The sequence below is a fragment of the Mauremys mutica genome, chromosome 23, assembly GCF_020497125.1.
Source record: "Mauremys mutica isolate MM-2020 ecotype Southern chromosome 23, ASM2049712v1, whole genome shotgun sequence".
NCBI classification, from domain to species: Eukaryota; Metazoa; Chordata; order Testudines; family Geoemydidae; genus Mauremys; species Mauremys mutica.
Genome location: NC_059094.1, coordinates 3472456 through 3492079, shown reverse-complemented (window position 1 = coordinate 3492079; position 19624 = coordinate 3472456). Strand labels below are relative to the sequence as shown.

The window sequence follows — 19624 nt, the reverse complement described above, 5'->3', positions numbered from 1 at the left end:
GCTGAGGCCTCACCTGTGCCGAGTAGAGCGGGACAATTACCTCCTGTATCCGATGATATGTATATAGTAAAAAGCCACATGGCGCAGCTGAGCTGCTGTAGCGCTTCAGTGTGGACACTCACTACAGAGAAGTAGTTAATCTACCTCCCCGAGAGGCAGTAGCAAGGTCAATGGAAGAATTCTTCTGTTGACCTAACAGTGTCTACCCCAGGGATTAGGTTGGCATAGCTACATCTCTCAGGGGTGTGGATTTTTCATACATACAACACTTCTGCTAACACTCCCTAGCATGATACCAACTGCCTCACATTGTTGACTCATATTCAATTTGTGATACACTAGAACTCCTAGATCCTTTTTAGCAGTTATTCCCCATTTTGAGCTGTGCATTTGATTTTTGTTTTCTAAGTATATTACTTTGCACTAGTCTTTACTGAATTTCACCTTGTTGATTTCAGACCAGTTCTAAAATATTGTATTGAATTCTAATCCTGTCCTTTAAAGCGCTTGGAACCCCTCTCAACTTGGCATTGTCTGCAAATTTTATAAGCATACTCTCTATTATCCAAGTCATTAATGAAATATTGAACAGTACCACACCCAGGACAGAGTTCTGCGGGACCTCACTTTACACACCCTACCAGTCTCACAGCGAACCATTGATACGTACTCCGACTACTCTTTCAATCAGCTGTGCACCCACCTTATAGTAATTTCATCTAGACTACATTTCCTGAGTTTGCTTATGAGAATGTCATGTGGGGCTGTGTAAAAAATTTTACTAAAAATCAAGATACATCATATCTATTGCTTCCTCAATCACAAGACCAGTAACCCTAACAACGAAGAAAATTAGGTTGGATTGGCATAATTTGTTCTTGAAAAATCCATGCTGGCCATTCCTTATAACCTTATTATCCTCTAGGTGCTTAAAAAGGATTGCTTAATAATTTGTTCCAATATTTTCCCAGGTACCAAAGATAGGCTGACTGGTTTTTTGTTTCCCTGCATCCTTGTTGCTTCCCTTTTTAAAGTTAGGTACTAAGGTTTGCCCTTCTCCAGTCCTCTAGGACCTCACCTGTCCTCTAGGAGTTCTCAAAGATAATTGCTAACAGTTCCAAGATAGCTTCAGCTAGTTCCTTAAGTACCCTAGGACGAACTTCTTCAGGCCAAACCTGCTCTGTCACCCACTTTGTGGTTAGGTGCAGTGTCCCCTATAGGAATGGCCCACCGCTCTTTTATTGAGCTCCATCAACAGTGTCTTAATTTTGTGCCTCTGGTTAGAGAGCGGCATTTCTGGACTTCCAGTGTTCCTCCTGTTTTTTACCCAATTATCCCAGCCCCTTTCCCCTGCCAGAAAGGGGAAGGGAGACACGCTGACCTGACTGCTCTTCCAAAACGACTATTCAGAAAACCAGACTGTTCACTTACTTCCAGTTCACTGTCCAGAAGGGAGGAGGCATCTGCTTTCCTCTTGCCCCTGTTTTTCCCAGCCATGTTTTTCCTAGTCTGCTCATCTAACTCTTTACTGGCTGTTGCTCTTGGCAAAGATGGACTTGTGGATGGATCTCCTAGAAGAAACACACAACACTGTTTCCATCTCATGATCATACAAAATGAGCACCCAGAGGCCAACACACCTCTCCTCCTGACAGCTCTTGGCCATATATCAGAGTCAGGAAACATGAGATGTTATTGCACCTCACTGAGGCACCAGCAAAGGCACAGTTTTGCTGTCCAGTCATGTCAATACATACCCATCTCCCCAGTCAATTCAGCAGTAAGCCATGATGGGGGCACAGTCAGACGGTACGTCTACACTGCTGGCCCAGGTCAAGTGTCTCAGGTTTGTGGGGCTTGAGCTATGGGGCTAAAAATTGAATGTAGACGCTTGGGCTGCAACCCAGGGTCTGAGACTCCACGAGGGGAGGGGCTCGAGCCTGGGCTCTAGTCTGAGAGTCGACACTGCAATTTTTGCCCGCACAGCCCAAGCCTGTGCCCTGGCCCCTGAGACTTGTGCCGTAGATTTTTTTTTGTTTAAATAGGGTAGACCAGGGGTCAGCAACCTTTCAGAAGTGGTGTGCCAAGTCTTCATTTATTCACTCTAATTTAAGGTTTTGTGTGCCAGTCAGACATTTTAATGTTTTTAGAAGGTGTCTTTCTATAAGTCTATAATATATAACAAAACTATTGTTGTATGTAAAGTAAATAAGGCTTTTAAAATGTTTAAGAAGCTTCATTTAAAATTAAATTAAAATGCAGAGCCCCCCGGACCAGTGGCCAGGACCCGGGCAGTGTGAGTGCCACTGAAAATCAGCTCGCGTGCCATAGGTTGCCTATCCCTGGTGTAGAGATACCCAGAAATGAATGCTATAGGCTGGGTAAGGTACAAGATCAATGGCACAGGTCCTCCAGCCACCTAGAATTGTACCAAGAATACAACCCTCCTCTGCCTTACTGCTATTAGAGCTACTTCTATTTAAATTTCATTTAAAAAATGATAACTCACTATTTGTAGAGGGTTCCCGCAAGACCCTGAGCCCTGGGAAAGAGTTCTCTTGGAAAGGATTCTGACCCATTTTAGAGTACACTTATTATTAAGTTAGTTCATCTAACATCTCGTTTCCCCCAGGTTCCTGGGCTAGTTGGAGGCCTTTCCTCATTGACCATCCCCCAGCGGTTAGTACCTTGTACCACTTTCAATGCAGTGTGAAATAGGAGAGACTCAACAGGGAGTATTAAACCACCCGTTTAGTTAACTGTTGCTGGAGGACCAAGAGACCTTGCTGAAAAGGCAGCAGGTCTAACAAGTGAGGCGCAATGGTAGACATTCATTTCCCTCTTTAAAGTATTTTAAGCTACTGAACTGGAAACCCTATATCTAAAATCAGGTTTTTTTAAGCAGCAGCTAGTTAAACTCGGCCCCACAATTTTCTCAGCCTTTGCCAAGCAGCCTAGCCAGGCTCTGGCCTAACACTCCTCCCACAGTGGCACATCAAAAGGGAAACCACCACTGCCCCCTCAATCCTACTGCAAGGGGCTCAGGAAGTTATAGATCCGTCTCTACCCCTGTAAGAAAGGGATGTGGGGTTTTTGGTGATGAGGTCCCAGTCATGCACTATTGTGAGTTGAATCATGACATGACGTCAGCAGAAAAGGTCAGCCAGCCAACAGGAAAACAGCTTTGGACCAACAGTTAAATCCTTCTCAGTTACATTTGCTGCATCTTTTAACTAAAATACCTGACAAAAGCCTGGGGAAATTAATGGGACACACAAAGACATTTATATACGAAGTGCTTTCTGGAACTTCTCTTTTCCTGGTTTCTGCCTCAGATCAGTGAGGACATTTCACCCAACAATTCCAGCATGAAGGCCAATGAGTTGTAGTTAAATTAGGGCATTTATTTTAGAAAGACATCTGATCTTGATTTAAAGAGTCCAAATCATGGAGAATTTACTGCATTGCTTAGCAATCTGTTTCAATGGTTAATTACACTCACTATTAAAAAAAACTGTACATCTTAGTTCCCGGTGAACTTTGCTGACCAACTCCCAGCCAGTGGATCTTGTTATGCCTTTGAATGCTAGATTAAAGAGCCTGTTACAATCAGAAATCTTGTCCCTGTAAATATTTATAGATGAGTGATAAGATGAACAGGTTGAGCTCCTTCACTCACCCACGGCAAGGCGGGTTTTCTAGGCCTTGAATTATTCTTACATCTTTTCTCTGTTTTTAAAACATCCTTCCCCTCTTGGTGTCTCATTTTCCCAGCTGTACAATGTGGGTTTGTAAAGTGCTTTCACATCCTCTGACAGGGCTGCCTATTTCGGTTGGGCGTATTCCTGAAGGCTTCATCACATGACAATCTTTAATTAAAGATTTTTCTTTCATTCCTGGAGATTCCTGGAGGTTGGCAACCCTATCCTTCTGATGAGAGGATTTCTACATATGAAATCTCTGTGTGTGACTATGACACATACTAGGGGATAGGACACTGCATAGGTTGTAACGGCTGAGTTCATTGCACCCACCAGGGGCTCACTGTATCCCTCCATCAGACCCATGTGGGCCACCCTCCCATCCCCCTCTACTTTAAGGACTCCCAGCAACTCTCCCACACACCCCTCATGCCAGGGGCTCTGTGTGCCCCCATTTCCTCCTCCCTCTATACCAGGATCCCCCATTAACCCCCAAGTCAGGGGCTGTGTGCGACCCATTCCCCCTTCTACCCCAGGCCAGGGGCTGTGTGTGCCACCATTTCTTCCTCCCTCCATTCCAGGATCCCCCATTCTGCCTCCTATGTCAGTAGCTTTGCTCTGTGTGTACCCCCATTTTCCTTCATACCAGGGTCCCCCTCCCAGTTAGGGTCCCCCATTCCCAAGGTGTTCGCGCCCCCCTTACTCCCACACCAAGATCCCCTATTCTTTTCCCCACTGGGATTTTCTGCTATCTCCTTCTTCCCCTCATGTCAGGGGCGCTGTGCATGCCCCCATTCTTCTCACCCCCAACCACAGCTCTATATGACCCTCCACCTTTACTCATAATTATTATTTCTCTTCTTTCTGTCTGGGAGGAAAGTAATTCAGGGTGTTAACACATTACACTCTATTGGGAGGGTGGGCAGAGATTAGATGCAGGGTACTGTTATGCTGGAAGATGCTCATCGGTGTAATCTGCCAGTTCTTTGATCTACAGACATTTGCTCAGGTGCATGAAATTGTGGCTGTGCTAAAAACACTGAACACATGGTAAGGGCTCCATGTATCCTGCATTTTCCCCTTCCTGGTTTTCCAATTTCCCCCCAACACAACAGGGTGCACACTGATACCTAGAACATTTGCTGAACTTTGGAATTAATTGGACAGGGCATTCAGAAGTTATGCCGTGACAGACAGACAGGCAAATACCGTCAAACTGAGCGTAAGGCCTCAAGCTCAGCCCATAAAAATAAGTGCAAAGTGAGTGTTTCTTTTTCCCTCAGGATCCCTCCTCACAACCTTCCCCAGACCCTAACTTTCACCAGCTCATCCTACCATAGCCAAGGGAAGTGGTCATCACGGGGAAGCTGGGTCTATCAGAGTTAGAGAGGGGCAAAACATCTGCTAATTTAGAAAAGAAAATGTCATCTCTCCTTCCTCTGCAGAGCCTGGTTTAACTTTCATTTCCCTTCCCTGAAAGGCCTTAGAAACAACTAATGGGATGGCTCCGGGTATCGCTAAGAGCTAGAGGAACTGTCTGGAACTTGATCCACTCGGAAAGGAGTCTTTACTTAGCATATGTTGGTTTCCCCTCCCTGGAAGAAGAAAGTTGCTTCAGAAGCACTGTGAAACAAACGGATGTCACCATGGAGGAAAAGGCAACAAGCAGAGCTGCCTTCATCAGTGCCAGTTAATATGACAAAGGGGATTGGAGGAAGGAAAGGGAAGAATTTCATGAGGAATGCTGGGAAAGAACTTGTTCTCATGCAGGTGACTTTCAGAGCTAAGGAATCCCGAAGTGCTTTGCACAACAGTGAGTTAGATGCCCGCAGTGCAATGACACAGCTGCACTAGCTTATACATGAGAGCATGTTATTGAGAGAGGGAATGTTGGCCATTGCCCCAAAATTATCTTTAACTTTTATTTGAAGTGTTCCAAGGGATCTTTAATTCCCACTTGACAGCAGCCACCAGAGACAGGCAGAAGGTTCTTTAGTTTAATCCAGATGGCATCTATTACCATATGACCGCCGCAGTCTTCCACATCATACTGAAGGGTGTGTAGTGGGAGCATAGATGCAGAATGGGTCAGGAAAACAGATATTTTAGGCCCAAAAAATGGCAAAAATCCTTCCCTGAAAATGGACGGAATATGTGCTGCACACATCAACACACAACGATGCCCCTCATTACACTTCTGAATTGCACTCCCCGGTAGGCCCGCCAGCATGCCTTATAACAGAGGGGGTCTGAAATCCACCCTACTAAAGCTGCAGCACTTACCAGATAAATGTCTCTGCGCTGTCCGCGTAGGCACCATGGCATTTGCTTTTTCAATTGGATATGTGGTGGTTGCTAACGTGGTACTCTCCATGCTGCTGTCTGCTGGCGCTATAACCCCGAAGCCAGAACTCGGGTAGCATGGCTGGTACTGGCTTTGGCCAAGAATTGTGTAGGTAGGATATTCCTATTCAAAGAAAGGATCAAATAAGGTAGGAAAAGGCTGTTCCTCAGAAAACACTGAAAACCAAATGGGCTGCTGGGCTAGAATGCCCTTGGGACAGAGAAGTGCCAGCAAAAGTTCAGGCTCTCTCTGCTTTGGTCCCCAGCACCATGAGAGACTCTACAGCAGAAAGAGCAAGTAGGCAGACAGGATCGCCCACTCCAGACTTACGGAGGGAGAAGAAACAGTGTTGCCTGCTAATGAATGGTTTTTAAATTCCAACTATATCAGAAGGGTTCTTCCTCTCTGCTCACCATCTTGTCAGACTCTTTGGATGCATCCCCTTCCCCTTTCCCTGCTGAGGGAGCCTGAGAAGGGTTTAAAAAGCTATGTGACTATATTCTTCGCTGTAGAATTCTACACTTGAAAATTAGGTTGGCATAACTAGGTCGATCAGGGCTGTTCAAAATCCACACACCCCGAGCAGCATAGTTCAGTTGACCTAAGTCACTGTGTAGACAGAAGAATTCTTCCATTGACCTAGCTACTCCCGCTCGGGGAGGTGGATCCTCTATACTACCAGAAGACCTCCTTTCAGTGGTGCAGGTAGCATCTACGCTGAAGTGCTCCAGCTGTGCTGTTGTAGTGTTATAAGTGTAGATAAGCCCTAAGCTAATCATAGTTATGCTACTTACACTTCTGTAGTGCCTGCCACACAGGGATCTCCAAGTGCTTTATGGTTACTGACCCTCACTTCTCTCTAAAATTGACAGGGTGGGAATCTGAGGTACAAGGAAGTGAAGTGACTTGCTCAAGGTCCCATAGGAAATCTGTGGTGGTCAGGAGAATCATAGAATATCAGGGTTGGAAGGGACCTCATGAGGTCATCTAGTCCAACCACCTGCTCAAAGCAGGACCAATCCCCATACAGATTTTTGCGCCAGATCCCTAAATGGCCCCCTCAAGGATTGAACTCACAACCCTGGGTTTAGCAGGCCAATACTCAAACCACTGAACTATCTCGTGACTCCCAGTCCTGTACTTTAATCACAAAACTAATTCTCCACACACAGTGAACTTGCTCTCTGTAAATCCAGTGCCCAACAACAGAATTTTGAATTTACTTCATGCCCCAACTAGGTGTCCCAATTGGCAAGAAAATGCTGCAGTGAACAAGCTCTGGTGACCATTTAAAGTGGTTACAAATATTTAGCCTTAAAATACTTAAAGTACTAAAAAAAAAAAATGAATCAGTTACACTCCAACTACTGTGATGTCAGAATATTTGAAAACAAAAGCTACACCAGATGTGCCTGAGAGAAGAAAAACTAGCAAGATGTTTTACCTGGTGCGAGATGCTGGCTACAGCTGGTGTTGAAATATTGATAACAGTCGAGGATGTGGAGACTGGGCTAGCATTGGTAGTTGATGCTGTAAAAAAATAAATAAATCAAAGAATGACCATATGTTAATACATTTTAATAACGTAAAAGGGAGAAGACCTATTGTAATTGTGAAGCAGTCACATTTCTAGCCCCAACTACACTAACTAATAGCTTAAACAGGGTTTGCCAGGACAGTAGGGATGGAGCGTAATGTTTTAAAACTATGTTTTTATAATGTGCTATATAACACTTTTCAAAAAGCCTTGCCCCCTCGATTCCTGTCACACAAATAGTGCAAATTAGGTTAATGTGATGTGTTTTTCTATTAATTTGTATTTCAAATTTCGAGACAACAAAGACCAGAACACAAGATGTATTTGTTTGTATTTGTTACAACAGATAAAAACAAATCAATCAATATTAACAGTAAGAAATCTGAATAGCATTTAAATTAGTTCTGATAACATTTTATCCAACATTGTGGATGAGGCCTTAAAATACTTGATCCCACTGAATTCAACAACTTCAGGAAATACTAAAACCCATTTAAATAATTACATATAAAGCTACTTCATACTGAGAAACTGTTGGTATTTAACCTTTGAAATCTATGTGAAATTACAAGTATTTTCTGGAACAGGTCCCTTGAGATCACTGTTGACAGCAGCTCTGTGAGACACTTACAGATACAAATTTACTAGTACATAAGAACGGCTGTACCGGGTCAGACCAAAGGTCCATCTAGCCCAGTATCCTGTCTACCGACAGTGGCCAATGCCAGGTGCCCCAGAGGGAGTGAACCTAACAGGCAATGATCAAGTGATCTCTCTCCTGCCATCCATCTCCATCCTCTGACGAACAGAGGCTAGGGACACCATTCCTTACCCATCCTGGCTAATAGCCATTTATGGACTTAACCACCATGAATTTATCCAGTTCTCTTTTAAACGCTGTTATAGTCCTAACCTTCACAACCTCCTCAGGTAAGGAGTTCCACAAGTTGACTGTGCGCTGGGTGAAGAACAACTTCCTTTTATTTGTTTTAAACCTGCTGCCTATTAATTTCATTTGGTGACCCCTAGTTCTTGTATTATGGGAATAAGCAAATAACTTTTCCTTATCCACTTTCTCCACATCACTCATGATTTTATAGACCTCTATCATATCCTCCCTTAGTCTCCTCTTTTCCAAGCTTAAGAGTCCTAGCCTCTTTAATCTTTCCTTATATGGGACCCTCTCCAACCCCCTAATCATTTTAGCTGCCCTTTTCTGAACCTTTTCTATTGCCAGTATATCTTTTTTGAGGTGAGGAGACCACATCTGTACACAGTATTCGAGATGCGGGCATACCATGCATTTATATAAGGGCAATAACATATTCTCAGTCTTATTCTCTATCCCCTTTTTAATGATTCCTAACATCCTGTTTGCTTTTTTAACTGCCTCTGCACACTGCGTGGACATCTTCAGAGAACTATCCACGATGACTCCAAGATCTTTTTCCTGACTCGTTGTAGCTAAATTAGCTCCCATCATATTGTATGTATAGTTGGGGTTATTTTTTCCAAACCCCATTGCACCGCGCCTAGTGCAATGGGGCCCTGATCTTAGAAATCAGAGATGCAGTGCTGCAAGTGACCTCTTGATGTGATCTAGTCCATTCCCCTTTGCTGAGGCAGCGTTAAGTATAACCATCCCTGACGGGTGTTGGTCTAACCTGTTCTTAAAAACCCTCCAGTCATGGGGATTCCTTAGGCAACCTGTTCCAGTGCTTAACTATCCTTAGAAAGCTTATCCTAAAATCAAACCTAAATCTCCCTAGAAGTGTTGCATTTTCAGTCAATTTTAGTTCACCTGAATCCCTGGAGGCCCTCTATGCCTCCCTTTGGGGACAGATGTAAATTAGCAGCATTTATGGTTTTCAAGTAGCAGAATAGTCAGATTAGACTGTGGCCTGTTTTGGGTCTCAGGAGGCCGAAACACAAAATGACAAGTCCAGTGAAATCCAAGTGTACACATTAGGTTCAATCAGAGAATGCCATTATGCCTCCATCATGCCTGCCCAAACTACATAAAAATAAAGGTTCCTGGTAGCATAGACTGTAAAGAGATCTTTGTGGAAACTGCACAGTATCACCCATCTTATCTCCTGCCATAAAAAAAAAAAAAGTCATTTTCTACAGATACCACCTGTGGAGGAATCTCAGCATGAAACTGAACAACAACCCAGGCTCTTCAATGATTTGGTGTTTTCCCATCCTTGAGGGAGGCAGCAGAAGGGAAGAGCTCACACCAGGCCCTTCCTGGTCATCGAATGCTGCCTCCTGGCGGTCTAGATGCTGCCCTTTGAGGATTCCAGTCAGTTCCTTCAATTTAGTAGGAGGTGAAGCTCCCGAAAAGAAAAACTGATCCAAGATGTGCCTTAGAGAAAAAGGAAAACCCCGGTGCAAGAAAAAAAATCCCAAGAAAGGTGACCTTCCCTCAGAGAGGTGAGAGAGAACCCTCCAAGATGGCATCTCAAGAAACGCAGAATGACAGTGAGGTAATGCTCTCTTCTCTAAAGAGACCATTGGTGCAGGAACGCCACCCTGAAGAGGAAGCCCGAAGGAAAGAGGAGTTTAGCACATTTAGAAGACGCCCTTTCTCAGAACAACGCACACAGCACAGCTGTCTGGAAACTCTCCTCACCAACCCAGAAGCTGAACTCTGCAATGGATCCTGTGGAGGCCTCAGAGGAATTTCATCACCTTGGGATCTCTGTGCCCCCAGACAGAAGCCTTAGAAAGGAAAGGGGAAGATGGGGAACAACTGCACAAGGTGATGTGTTCTTGGAGAAAGAGAACCAACTATTTATTGTGAGCCCCATTCGGGTGGAATCTCTCAACAGGAAACACCTAGTGCCCTACCTCTGCTTCACCCACACTGGCAGAGCCATTGGCCCCATGCAGAATCCATTAAGACCTACAGAAACTCCTTTGAAAAGTCTGTGGGGAGGAAAATCTGATTCCTGCTCCCAGTATGGAACTAGGAGAAGCCTGAGAGCCCACAGAGCGCGGGGGGGGGGAAGAATGGTTGGGGAAGCCGGTCAGGAAGCCAGATAACCAGGACACCTGTAGGATCCTCTGGGGAAACCTGCAAAGCTTAAGAGCTCTGTAGGGCTACAGGAGTCACTAGGGTCAAGGTGAGGTGGAGTCCTTGTGCTGCTGCTGTGCCCCCACTGTTCACAGGTACCCATAATGGCACATTGTAGATCCCTCACCTTTGTGAACAGTACAGAACGGTTTTGTAACACTAAGCGTAACAAGATTTTCCATCTTTATCTCGAGTCCCAGGACTTGCCCTTGCCTACCCCTTGGGATCAAAGAAGCATCTCAGATTTGAGCAAGGAATGGCCACAGGCCACACACACTTTCCGAAGTTGAAATAAAAGATTTTTGAGGCGTTAGAGGGGAGGCCAAGATCAGGCTTACAATGAAAAGCAAGTCTCAACCTTAACCAGGGACAGGAGACTGCTGCTACATTAAAATGGATCCTTAGAAAGGAAAAAAACATACTGGGATTCTGGTAGCAACACAGACAATCTCCCCTTCATGCTTCCTCTTGTTACCCAACACCCTGAGGATATTGCCTTGTCATGGCCCACCTGTTTACACATTGTAATGTACCAGGTCTTTTACAGGGTTATATTCAGCTGTGTCAGCAATGCTCTTTCAGCAAAGTTACCCTGATGGTCAACAACTCTTCTGTGTGTGAGTGTAACAAATACAGCAACATCGTTCTGCCCTGCTGACATGCCAAAAGGAACTATCCCCATGTTCCATGTTTAAATGGAGTCACAGAGGTTTGTGTCTTCCTTCTGTTACCCCTCCCCCCCGCCCCCGGTTTTCTTTACTTCTCCCTCCTGTTTCCAGATTGCTTCTCCAGACCCTGCATTTTCACCGTCCCCCTCACTGCTCCGTTCACCCCAGAATGCTCTGCTTCGACCATCCTAAAATGCCCTATTCTGCTCTGCTTCACAAGCTAATAACAGAGAGCAGAGCGAAGCAGAAGTAGAATTGACAGATTTTGTAAGTTTAACTTGGCTGGTTTGCTCCTACATGGAGTGGAGCAGTGAGGGAGACAAGGAACAGCGGTTCCTTCCACATCTGACCAGAGTGGTTTGTGCCCCTTCTGGCACGCATGGCGGGAATTGTGGGTTCCTGGGTGTATACATTAGCAAAATTAGCTCAAAGAACATCTGCTTTTCAGCTCCTTGGGGAGCATTTATGTTCATCTGAGTATACTACCCTAGTTTGCAAAGTCAGTAAGTGCACCTGGGCATTCACCAGAGTCCTGAGCCAAGGCATTACTTAGGCAGAAGTCTGAAGACCAAAACATGCAGAACTTGGACTAAAATACATATCGACTGGGCCGATAATACAGCATAACCACATACCACTCAATACATATTATCCTGTAAGTTCAATCCGGCTTTTAGGGTTTGTTTTAAAGAGCATTTATTCTGAATAATTATGCTTAAGTAACATTAAGACTCTAGCTGCCGCCTTATCTCCCTTAGCCCCTTTGACTCTGAAGTCATCAAACAGTCTGTTCTACTAAAGTGCTTTTCCACTCCTCCAGCTCTGCCCTTGATCCTTTCCATTTTGGATTCTGCTCTTTCCACTACATTAATGGCCTCCCCAGGATCACCACTACTGGCTGTCTAATAGCTACATCTACAGAGCTCTTTCTTGCCCTCATCTTTCTTGCGTTCTGTTACTTTTGACACAGCTGATCATGTTCTCTTCCAATCTCATCTCTTCTGTGTGTCAGAGATCTCCGGCATCTCCTCTTACCTTGCTGACTGCATCTTATTCTGCAGCATGTCCTTTAATAGGGGAGGAGCAGCTCTCTCGGTGTCCCAAATAGTTCTAGGTTTCAGAGTGGCAGCCGTGTTAGTCTGTATCAGCAAAAACAAGGAGTCGTCCCTGTGGCACCTTAGAGACTAAGGCATTTATTTGGGCATAAGCTTTTGTTCTGTTCTCAGTATCCATCTCTTCTCCTCTCCCAGTGACCTTAACTTCTTGGATACTTTCAACTACCACCTCTATGGTGAGGTTACCAAATCTACCACATTCACTTCAAAAACTGACCCGATCTTTCCTCCTAACTCCACCATTCCATCTCCCTTCCTTTTCTGTCTACACTGATAACTTCTCCCTCCCTCTCTTCCAGGTTCATATCTCAGTGCTCCCTCCTCCTCCCAGCATCCAGTGCCTTGCTAAATTGTAAAGCTTTTCTTCCTACTATCCCCCAAAGTCACCCTCCCCTCACTGTCCCCAAGGCAAAGACCTCTCTCCTCTTTCCCTTTAACCATCTCCTGCTTGGCCAAATGCCGCTGCTAAATTTGCACCTCCCCTGCTCAGACCACCCCAGCCTTTTCATTCAGACTTCCTGTCGTCATCAACAAGCCCTACCTAAGCTTGCCCCTGGTTACATCTAGCATGGGCACTCACACATCCACAGAACACCAGACATTCCAGTACTTCCGGGAATGATGTGGGCCGACCCCCACTTGTGTGATCTCGCACACACCATGTCACATGATGGACAGCACTTTGAAAAGCGTGCTGCTGCACCCCCATATAGCAAGGTCATGCCAGAGGGCAGGAGACTCTTCAAAATGGCATCCCCCATCCAATACCTGGTGAAACCACATCCAGTTTGGTCTCAGTACCGGACGGGGGACAATCCTTAGAAAAGCAGGACTGTCCGGCTTAAAACTAGATGGAGAGCCTGCCTAGCTACATCGCAACTCACTCTTCTCTCCCTTCCCTGTCCTCTTGCCAGCCTATCTCCTTTTGCCCCCTCTAGCTTTTCCCTCTTTATCATGCTGCCCTAAATCCGGAACATTCTCCCTCTCCTCATCAAGTGCCTTCTCTCTCTTTCAGCCTCACCTCTTAATCTCCTCCCACAACTCCAGTCACCATGCATGAAGTTACCATCCTTCATGTCACTCAGGCCCATCCCTGTGGGTTATCTCCCTCTTTCTAGAGACCCATGACCAGGCAGTGCCTAAACCCTGCCAATTTTTCCTGAGTAACATCCTTTCCTCTCCAACCACAACTCCCTCCCGATTCCCATCGCCTTGTGTCTTGACTGCTGTACCCTCCTCCTTTCCAGCCTGGACAAATCCCATCTTGCCCCAATTGTATCCATTCAAAGTGCTGCTGCAGAGATCATTTTCCTAACCCGTGGCTTTGAGCACATCACCCCTCTCTCTGCATCCCTCCACTGGGTCCCCGTTCTCCACTGCACCAAACACAAACTATTGTTTTCACTTCCAAGGCCCTTCAAGCCCTACTCCCACCCATCTATTCTCTGTCACGTGATCGCGACGCTGCTCTGCCCACGATATTGCCCTTCTGTGCCTACTGGTTAACCTTTCAAACGCATCTTTGGGCTGTCCCCCCAGCTGCCCCTAACACTTGGGAGGAAGTGCCTGGAACCATCAGCAAAAGCACCTCAGTATCTTCCTTCCAATCCCTCCTGAAAACCCCCTGATGCCTATAACAGTTAGGCAGGTGGTGACCACTGCCCATCCTGGTGAGCAGTGCTGTATGATTGTTTCTTGGTTCTCCTCCATCTGTCTGTTCTATCCACCTCTTCTCTCATCTCAGACTTCAATTAGAAGTTCTTTGGAACAGAGACTATGTTTTTGTTATACATGTACCATGTCTACCACAATGGGGTCATAATCACTGACAGACTCCTAGGTGCTACTGCAATACAAATAAATAATCCCTCCTTCCTTCTCCTCACTACTAATCCCCGCTTCTCTTTCTCCTGAATTGCCGTCCCATGTCTTGTCTTTCTGTCTCATTCTGATGGTGGTGATGTGGGGTATGACAGAAGTAAAGAATAGCTCATATCGGTGCTTGCAAAACTCTCTCTAGAAAATGTCATTATCTCTATATGATGAGACGATAATAGTGACAGTGAAAAAAGCTGGACAATTCAACGGGAAGACTAACACTTTCCAGAAAGCATAATTATGCTCTGAAAGGCGGTTCCATTCAAATGATAACATGGGGCTCCAAATTTATACTCTCACTGCGTATCAAATGCCTGCAGTTTGTAAGTGAAAAGCCTCAAACTCCAAGGATCTGAGGGTCAAGTTGGATTCCTTCTACCTCTTCCTTCACCCCTGGTGAGCCTGTATTCTGCAATTGGAACTTAGATGGCAATTCTAGTGATTGTTCAGGATGCAGACAGCATCCAGCAACCTCTTACATATCTTCTTATTTTTATGGCAATTTCCAAAGGAATGAAAATTTATTTTTGTCAGCAAAGGTACACATAGAACAGCTTCACTGAAAGGTGCCATTTCTAGACAGTCACTTTTCCAATTTTAACTCAACAAGTCGTACACCTTGGCAGGGGGTTAGACTAGATGTTTCCAGCAGTCCCTTCTAACCCTATGATGGGAAATGAGTTCAGGATAAATGCATCCTTGGGCCTTTCCTGCTCACAATGCAGTGAGCTGAGAAAGCATCAGCCTTAATAATCCACTTCATCAGCTGTACAATTTAAGTCATGTTAAAGTCCACACAAATGAGAAACTAGCACTTCTTGAAATTCCTTTCTGAAAAGACATTTCTGGGAGGTTTTCAAAAATCCAGGAGATGTGTTAAAGGATTAATTTTCACCGGAAAACACATTTTCACTAATAAAATGGCAAAAAATCAAACCTGAAACAAGTAACTTTGCATACATTTTTTCAACTAAGCAGCACTTACTTCCCAATATTAAAATGTGAGTCCCTGGCAGGGGGTGGGTAGGTGGATATTTGTATCCAGCTCTAGTGTCTACAGCTTCACTTTCTAGCTGACCTTGTATAGTGAAGCAAGCACACACACTGGTACCCAGTGCAGACCATCTCTGCCACCCTAGCTGGCACACAGAAGCAACACATGACCTCAAGAAGCAAGACATGAATCTTAGTGCAACTCATGCCCAGGACTGCTAAGAAACAGCTTGAGCTACAAGAGCATTCTGAGGAGCAGCATGCAAGTGAACAACATTCAATCTCCTCTTTCCCACCCCGCCTTTGTTCTTCACCCTGTTAGGATTCATCAGCATGGCATAAGCCAGCTGGGTGCAGGCAGAGCTCTATATAGAGTACAAACCACACACACACACAGGGTCTGGAGCGTACAAGAAGAGAAAAATATGACTTGCAAGGCACAGAGAAGCATGCACAAACCAAGAGCAAACATGCTGGCCTCTTTATTTGTGGTATCTGGACACAAATAAGTGGAGAGAGATGTAGATAAAAACCATGCCAAGTTACCTTGAATAGGATAAGAATAATGTGCTGGGCAGGGCTGGCTTGTGGTCAACCCTGTAGTGCAGGTAAGAACATTGTGCTGACTTGGAGATGGAGTCTGAATTAAACCACTTTCAGGTTTCATACCTGGCCACAGTGCACCTGAATCAGATAAATTGGACCAGTTACAAACAAATACACTGGGACCAAACAGCATGCTTACTACCCGAGAACAGTTTGTCTGCTTGTTACCAAAGTAAATGACTGAAAGTCACATATAAAAAACAATATTGCTTTTATTTTGCAATAGCAAATTCCTGATTCTCGGGTTGGATATGTGCTGCTGAGATAAAGCTAGCTGAAAAAGAAAAGCTTAGAGACCAGCAAGGGTAGTTTCTAAACCTTTCAATGGAAAATTCTTTGACCCAACAATAGGAGCTATTGCGATGCTGGCACCAAGGAGCCACTCATCACTCTCTGGGACTTGGACTGCTACACAGTGTTCTCAGTAGCCCAGACTGGTACTTAGTGAGATAATGATCCAGCACGCTTTCCCTTGTTTCTGTGCAAACTGACACAAATGGGGAAAATGACTGACTGCCTTCAGGGGAAACCAGTGAAATTGACTGTATAGGCAGGGATCCCAAATGCACAAAGTAAACAAACTGCAAACATGAGAAATAAGCTTTTCCTCAAATCTCTTACAGGTATTGCTCAAGATCACTGGAATTGTAACAACAGTGGCACACATATAGCAGTATGACTTCTCAATCCACGTGTCCCTTTAAGGCTCTGCCTACTGCACTCAGGTTGGAACTGAATCAGCAAGAACAGCATCTCAACAAGGCAGCCTAGTCAGGAGCAGGGTTCTGCAGACCTCCTCAAGCTCCTGATTTCAGCTGCTTTCTGAACTAACTCCAACATCAGCAATAACAAAAAATGTGGAAATGGCAGAAGTGCTAAATGACTTTTTTGTTTCAGTTTTCACCAAAAAGGTTAGTAGTGACTGGATATCTAACACAGTGAATACCAGTGAAAATGAAGTAGGATCAGAGGCTAAAATAGGGAAAGAAAAAGTTAAAAATTACTTAGACAAGTTAGATGTATTCAAGTCACCAGGGCCTGATGAAACACATCCTAGAATACTCAAGGAACTGACTGAGGAGCTATCTAAGCCACTAGCAATTATTTTTGAAAAGTCATGGAAGACTGGAAAAGGGCAAGTATAGTGCCCATCTAAAAAAGGGGAATAAGGACAACCCAGGAAATTACAGATCAGTCAGATTAACTTCAGTACTCGAAAAGATAATGGAGCAAATAATTAAGCAATCAAGTTGCAAATATCTAGAAGATAAATAAGGTGATAAGTAACACCATGGATTTGCACAAGGACCAAGTGGCTGAGATAAAACTGCTAAAGAGACTCTTCATTTTCTGACAGCCTCTTCCCCATTTTAACTGGGAAATCTTACAAGTAGGATTACTTTTGTTTGTTTGTATTTAATTTCCAAGTTCCTTTTTTTACTTTTAAGTAGAAGAGGACAGAGGAAAGCAAAATACTCTCATTTGTCTGGCTCAATGGCAGCTACCAGCTTCTAGACATTTCCTTTACCTTTAAAAAAATAATAATAATAAAAAATCTTTCCCGTGCCAATGTTGGTGCATAGGGCAGAAGCCAGCGTCTTCCATTCCTCTGTCATTTGCTGCTGCTTCCATTTGTTCTGTGGTGTTGAGATAAACCAGTGGTCCCCAACCTTTTTGTCTGGTGGGCGCCAGACGAAGGACCGTGGCAGCGGTGGAGCATCCACCGAAATGCCGCCAAATTACTGTGGCATTTCGGCAGTGACGCCTCTCGATTATGTCACTTGTCGGCGGCAAGCAGCAGCATCGAGAGGCATCGCTGCCGAAATACCGCAGAAATTCAGCGGCATTTCGGCGGATGCTCCACTGCCGGCCAGAATGCGGGCGCATTTAGATGCCCCTGCGGGTGCCATGGCGCCCACGGGCACCGCGTTGGGGACCCCTGAGATAAACTATTCGTCCGTCCCTGCTAAGGGTTCTTCTTAAGGTTTCTTTTAGGCACCCTCATTTCCTCACACCAGTTGGTTTCCACTTGACAGCTTCATGTGGGAGTCTGTGTGTTGGAGTACTGCAGAAAGAGATCTGGGGGTCATAGTGGATCACAAGCTAAATATGAGTGAACAGTGAAAAACTGTTGAGAAAAAAAAATCCACATAATTCTGGGATGTATTAGCAGGAGTGTTATAAGCAAGAAATGAGAAGTCATTCTTCCACTCTACTCAGCACTGATTAGGCCTCACCTGAAGTATTGTGTCCAGTTCTGGGCACCACGTTTCAGGAAAGATGTGGACAAATTGGAGACAGTCCAGAGAAGAGCTACAAAAATGATTAAAGGTCTAAAAATATGACCTATGAGGGAAGACAAACAATTGAGTTTGTTTACTCTGGAGAAGAGACGACTGAAAGGGGACATGATAACAGTTTTCAAGAACATAAAAGGTTGTTACAAGAAGGATGGAGAAAAACTGTTCTCTTTAACCTCTGCAGATAGGAAAGAAGCAATGGGCTTAAATTGCAGCAAGGGCAGTTTAGGTTGGACATTAGGAAAATCTTCCTAACTATCAGGGGGGTTAAGCACCGGAATAAATTGCCTACGGAGGTTGTGAAATCTCCATCATTGGAGATTTAAGAGCAGGTTAGACAAACACCTGTCCCACAATTCTATGATTCTACATTCCCCAAATATGTCCAGTGTTTCCTTCTGATTCTGGTGGAAACAAGCTGTTGGCAGGTGATTCTCGGATCTTTTAACTGGTGAAGAAGTCTTCCCAATCAATGTCCAGAATCTTTCATAGGCACTTATTTTTGAAGGTGTCTAATTTTCTGTCTAATGTCTTAATAGACCTCCAGCTCTCGCAGCAATATTTTAGCACCAAAATTATGTCTGAATTGAAAATTCAGAGTTTTATTCTGCTGATGTATATATTTGATTTCCATACGTTGTTGAGTTTAGTAAATGCTGTGGATGCCTTTCCTACCCTTGATGTCATTTCCTTTTTGAGGTCTCCACTGGCTAACATGGTGCTGCCCAGGTAGATGAACTGTTCTACTTTCTTGATATTTCTGCCTTTTAATGTGTTGTTAATGATTGATGTCTGGGTTTCAAACGTGTTTGTTTTAGCATAACTAATTTTGAGCCCTGCGTGGACTGCTTTTTTTGCCAAGTTGTCTGTCTGTTTGTAACTTTGCAGGGGATGTTGTTCAGTTGCACAATATCATTAAAGTCTAGTTCTTCTAGGCATTTGCCACCTATCCATGGTATACCGGTATTTGTATTCTTCATTATCCGGTATATGGTGATGCCAAACAAGAGCGCAGATAAAATGCAGCCCTGTTTCATGCCACTGTCCACACTGAACCATTCTGTTGCTTGGTTGTTCATCCTTACAGACTACTTCACATCTTTGTATGTGGCCTTAATGAATTTATGTAATGCTGATGGAAATTGCACAGTGATGTGTGCATCCATGAGAAGCCCATGACAGAACTTTCACAGCTCAGCTGGGGTTGAGTTATCACAGTGAAAGAAACTACTTTTTGAAAGTAGGAAGTAGTGTATTTTTCCCAATTTGATATACCGTATATACTCATTCATTAGCCCATTTGTTTATAAGCCAACCCCCAAAAATGGATAGGTAAAAATAGCAAAAACTATATGACCCTTTCATAAGCCGACCCTATATTTCAGGGGTTGGAAAACTTTGGC

At 44.4% G+C, this 19624-nt stretch overlaps 1 protein-coding gene across 5 annotated transcripts in view; it reads right to left on the bottom strand.

Moving 5' to 3' along the window:
- Window positions 1-19624, bottom strand: part of EYA3 (EYA transcriptional coactivator and phosphatase 3) — a 139925-nt gene that overhangs the window by 32613 nt on the left and 87688 nt on the right. For 4 of the 5 annotated variants that reach the window (XM_044997652.1, XM_044997650.1, XM_044997653.1 and 1 more), the window contains 4 exons: window positions 15862-15999; window positions 7490-7575; window positions 5985-6168; window positions 1432-1571 (listed from right to left, as the gene is read on the bottom strand). In XM_044997652.1, coding sequence (XP_044853587.1) covers window positions 1432-1571; window positions 5985-6168; window positions 7490-7575; window positions 15862-15999 — 548 coding nt within the window. The remainder of the gene's footprint in view (window positions 1-1431; window positions 1572-5984; window positions 6169-7489; window positions 7576-15861; window positions 16000-19624) is intronic. The other variant, XM_044997651.1, reaches the window with a different exon arrangement.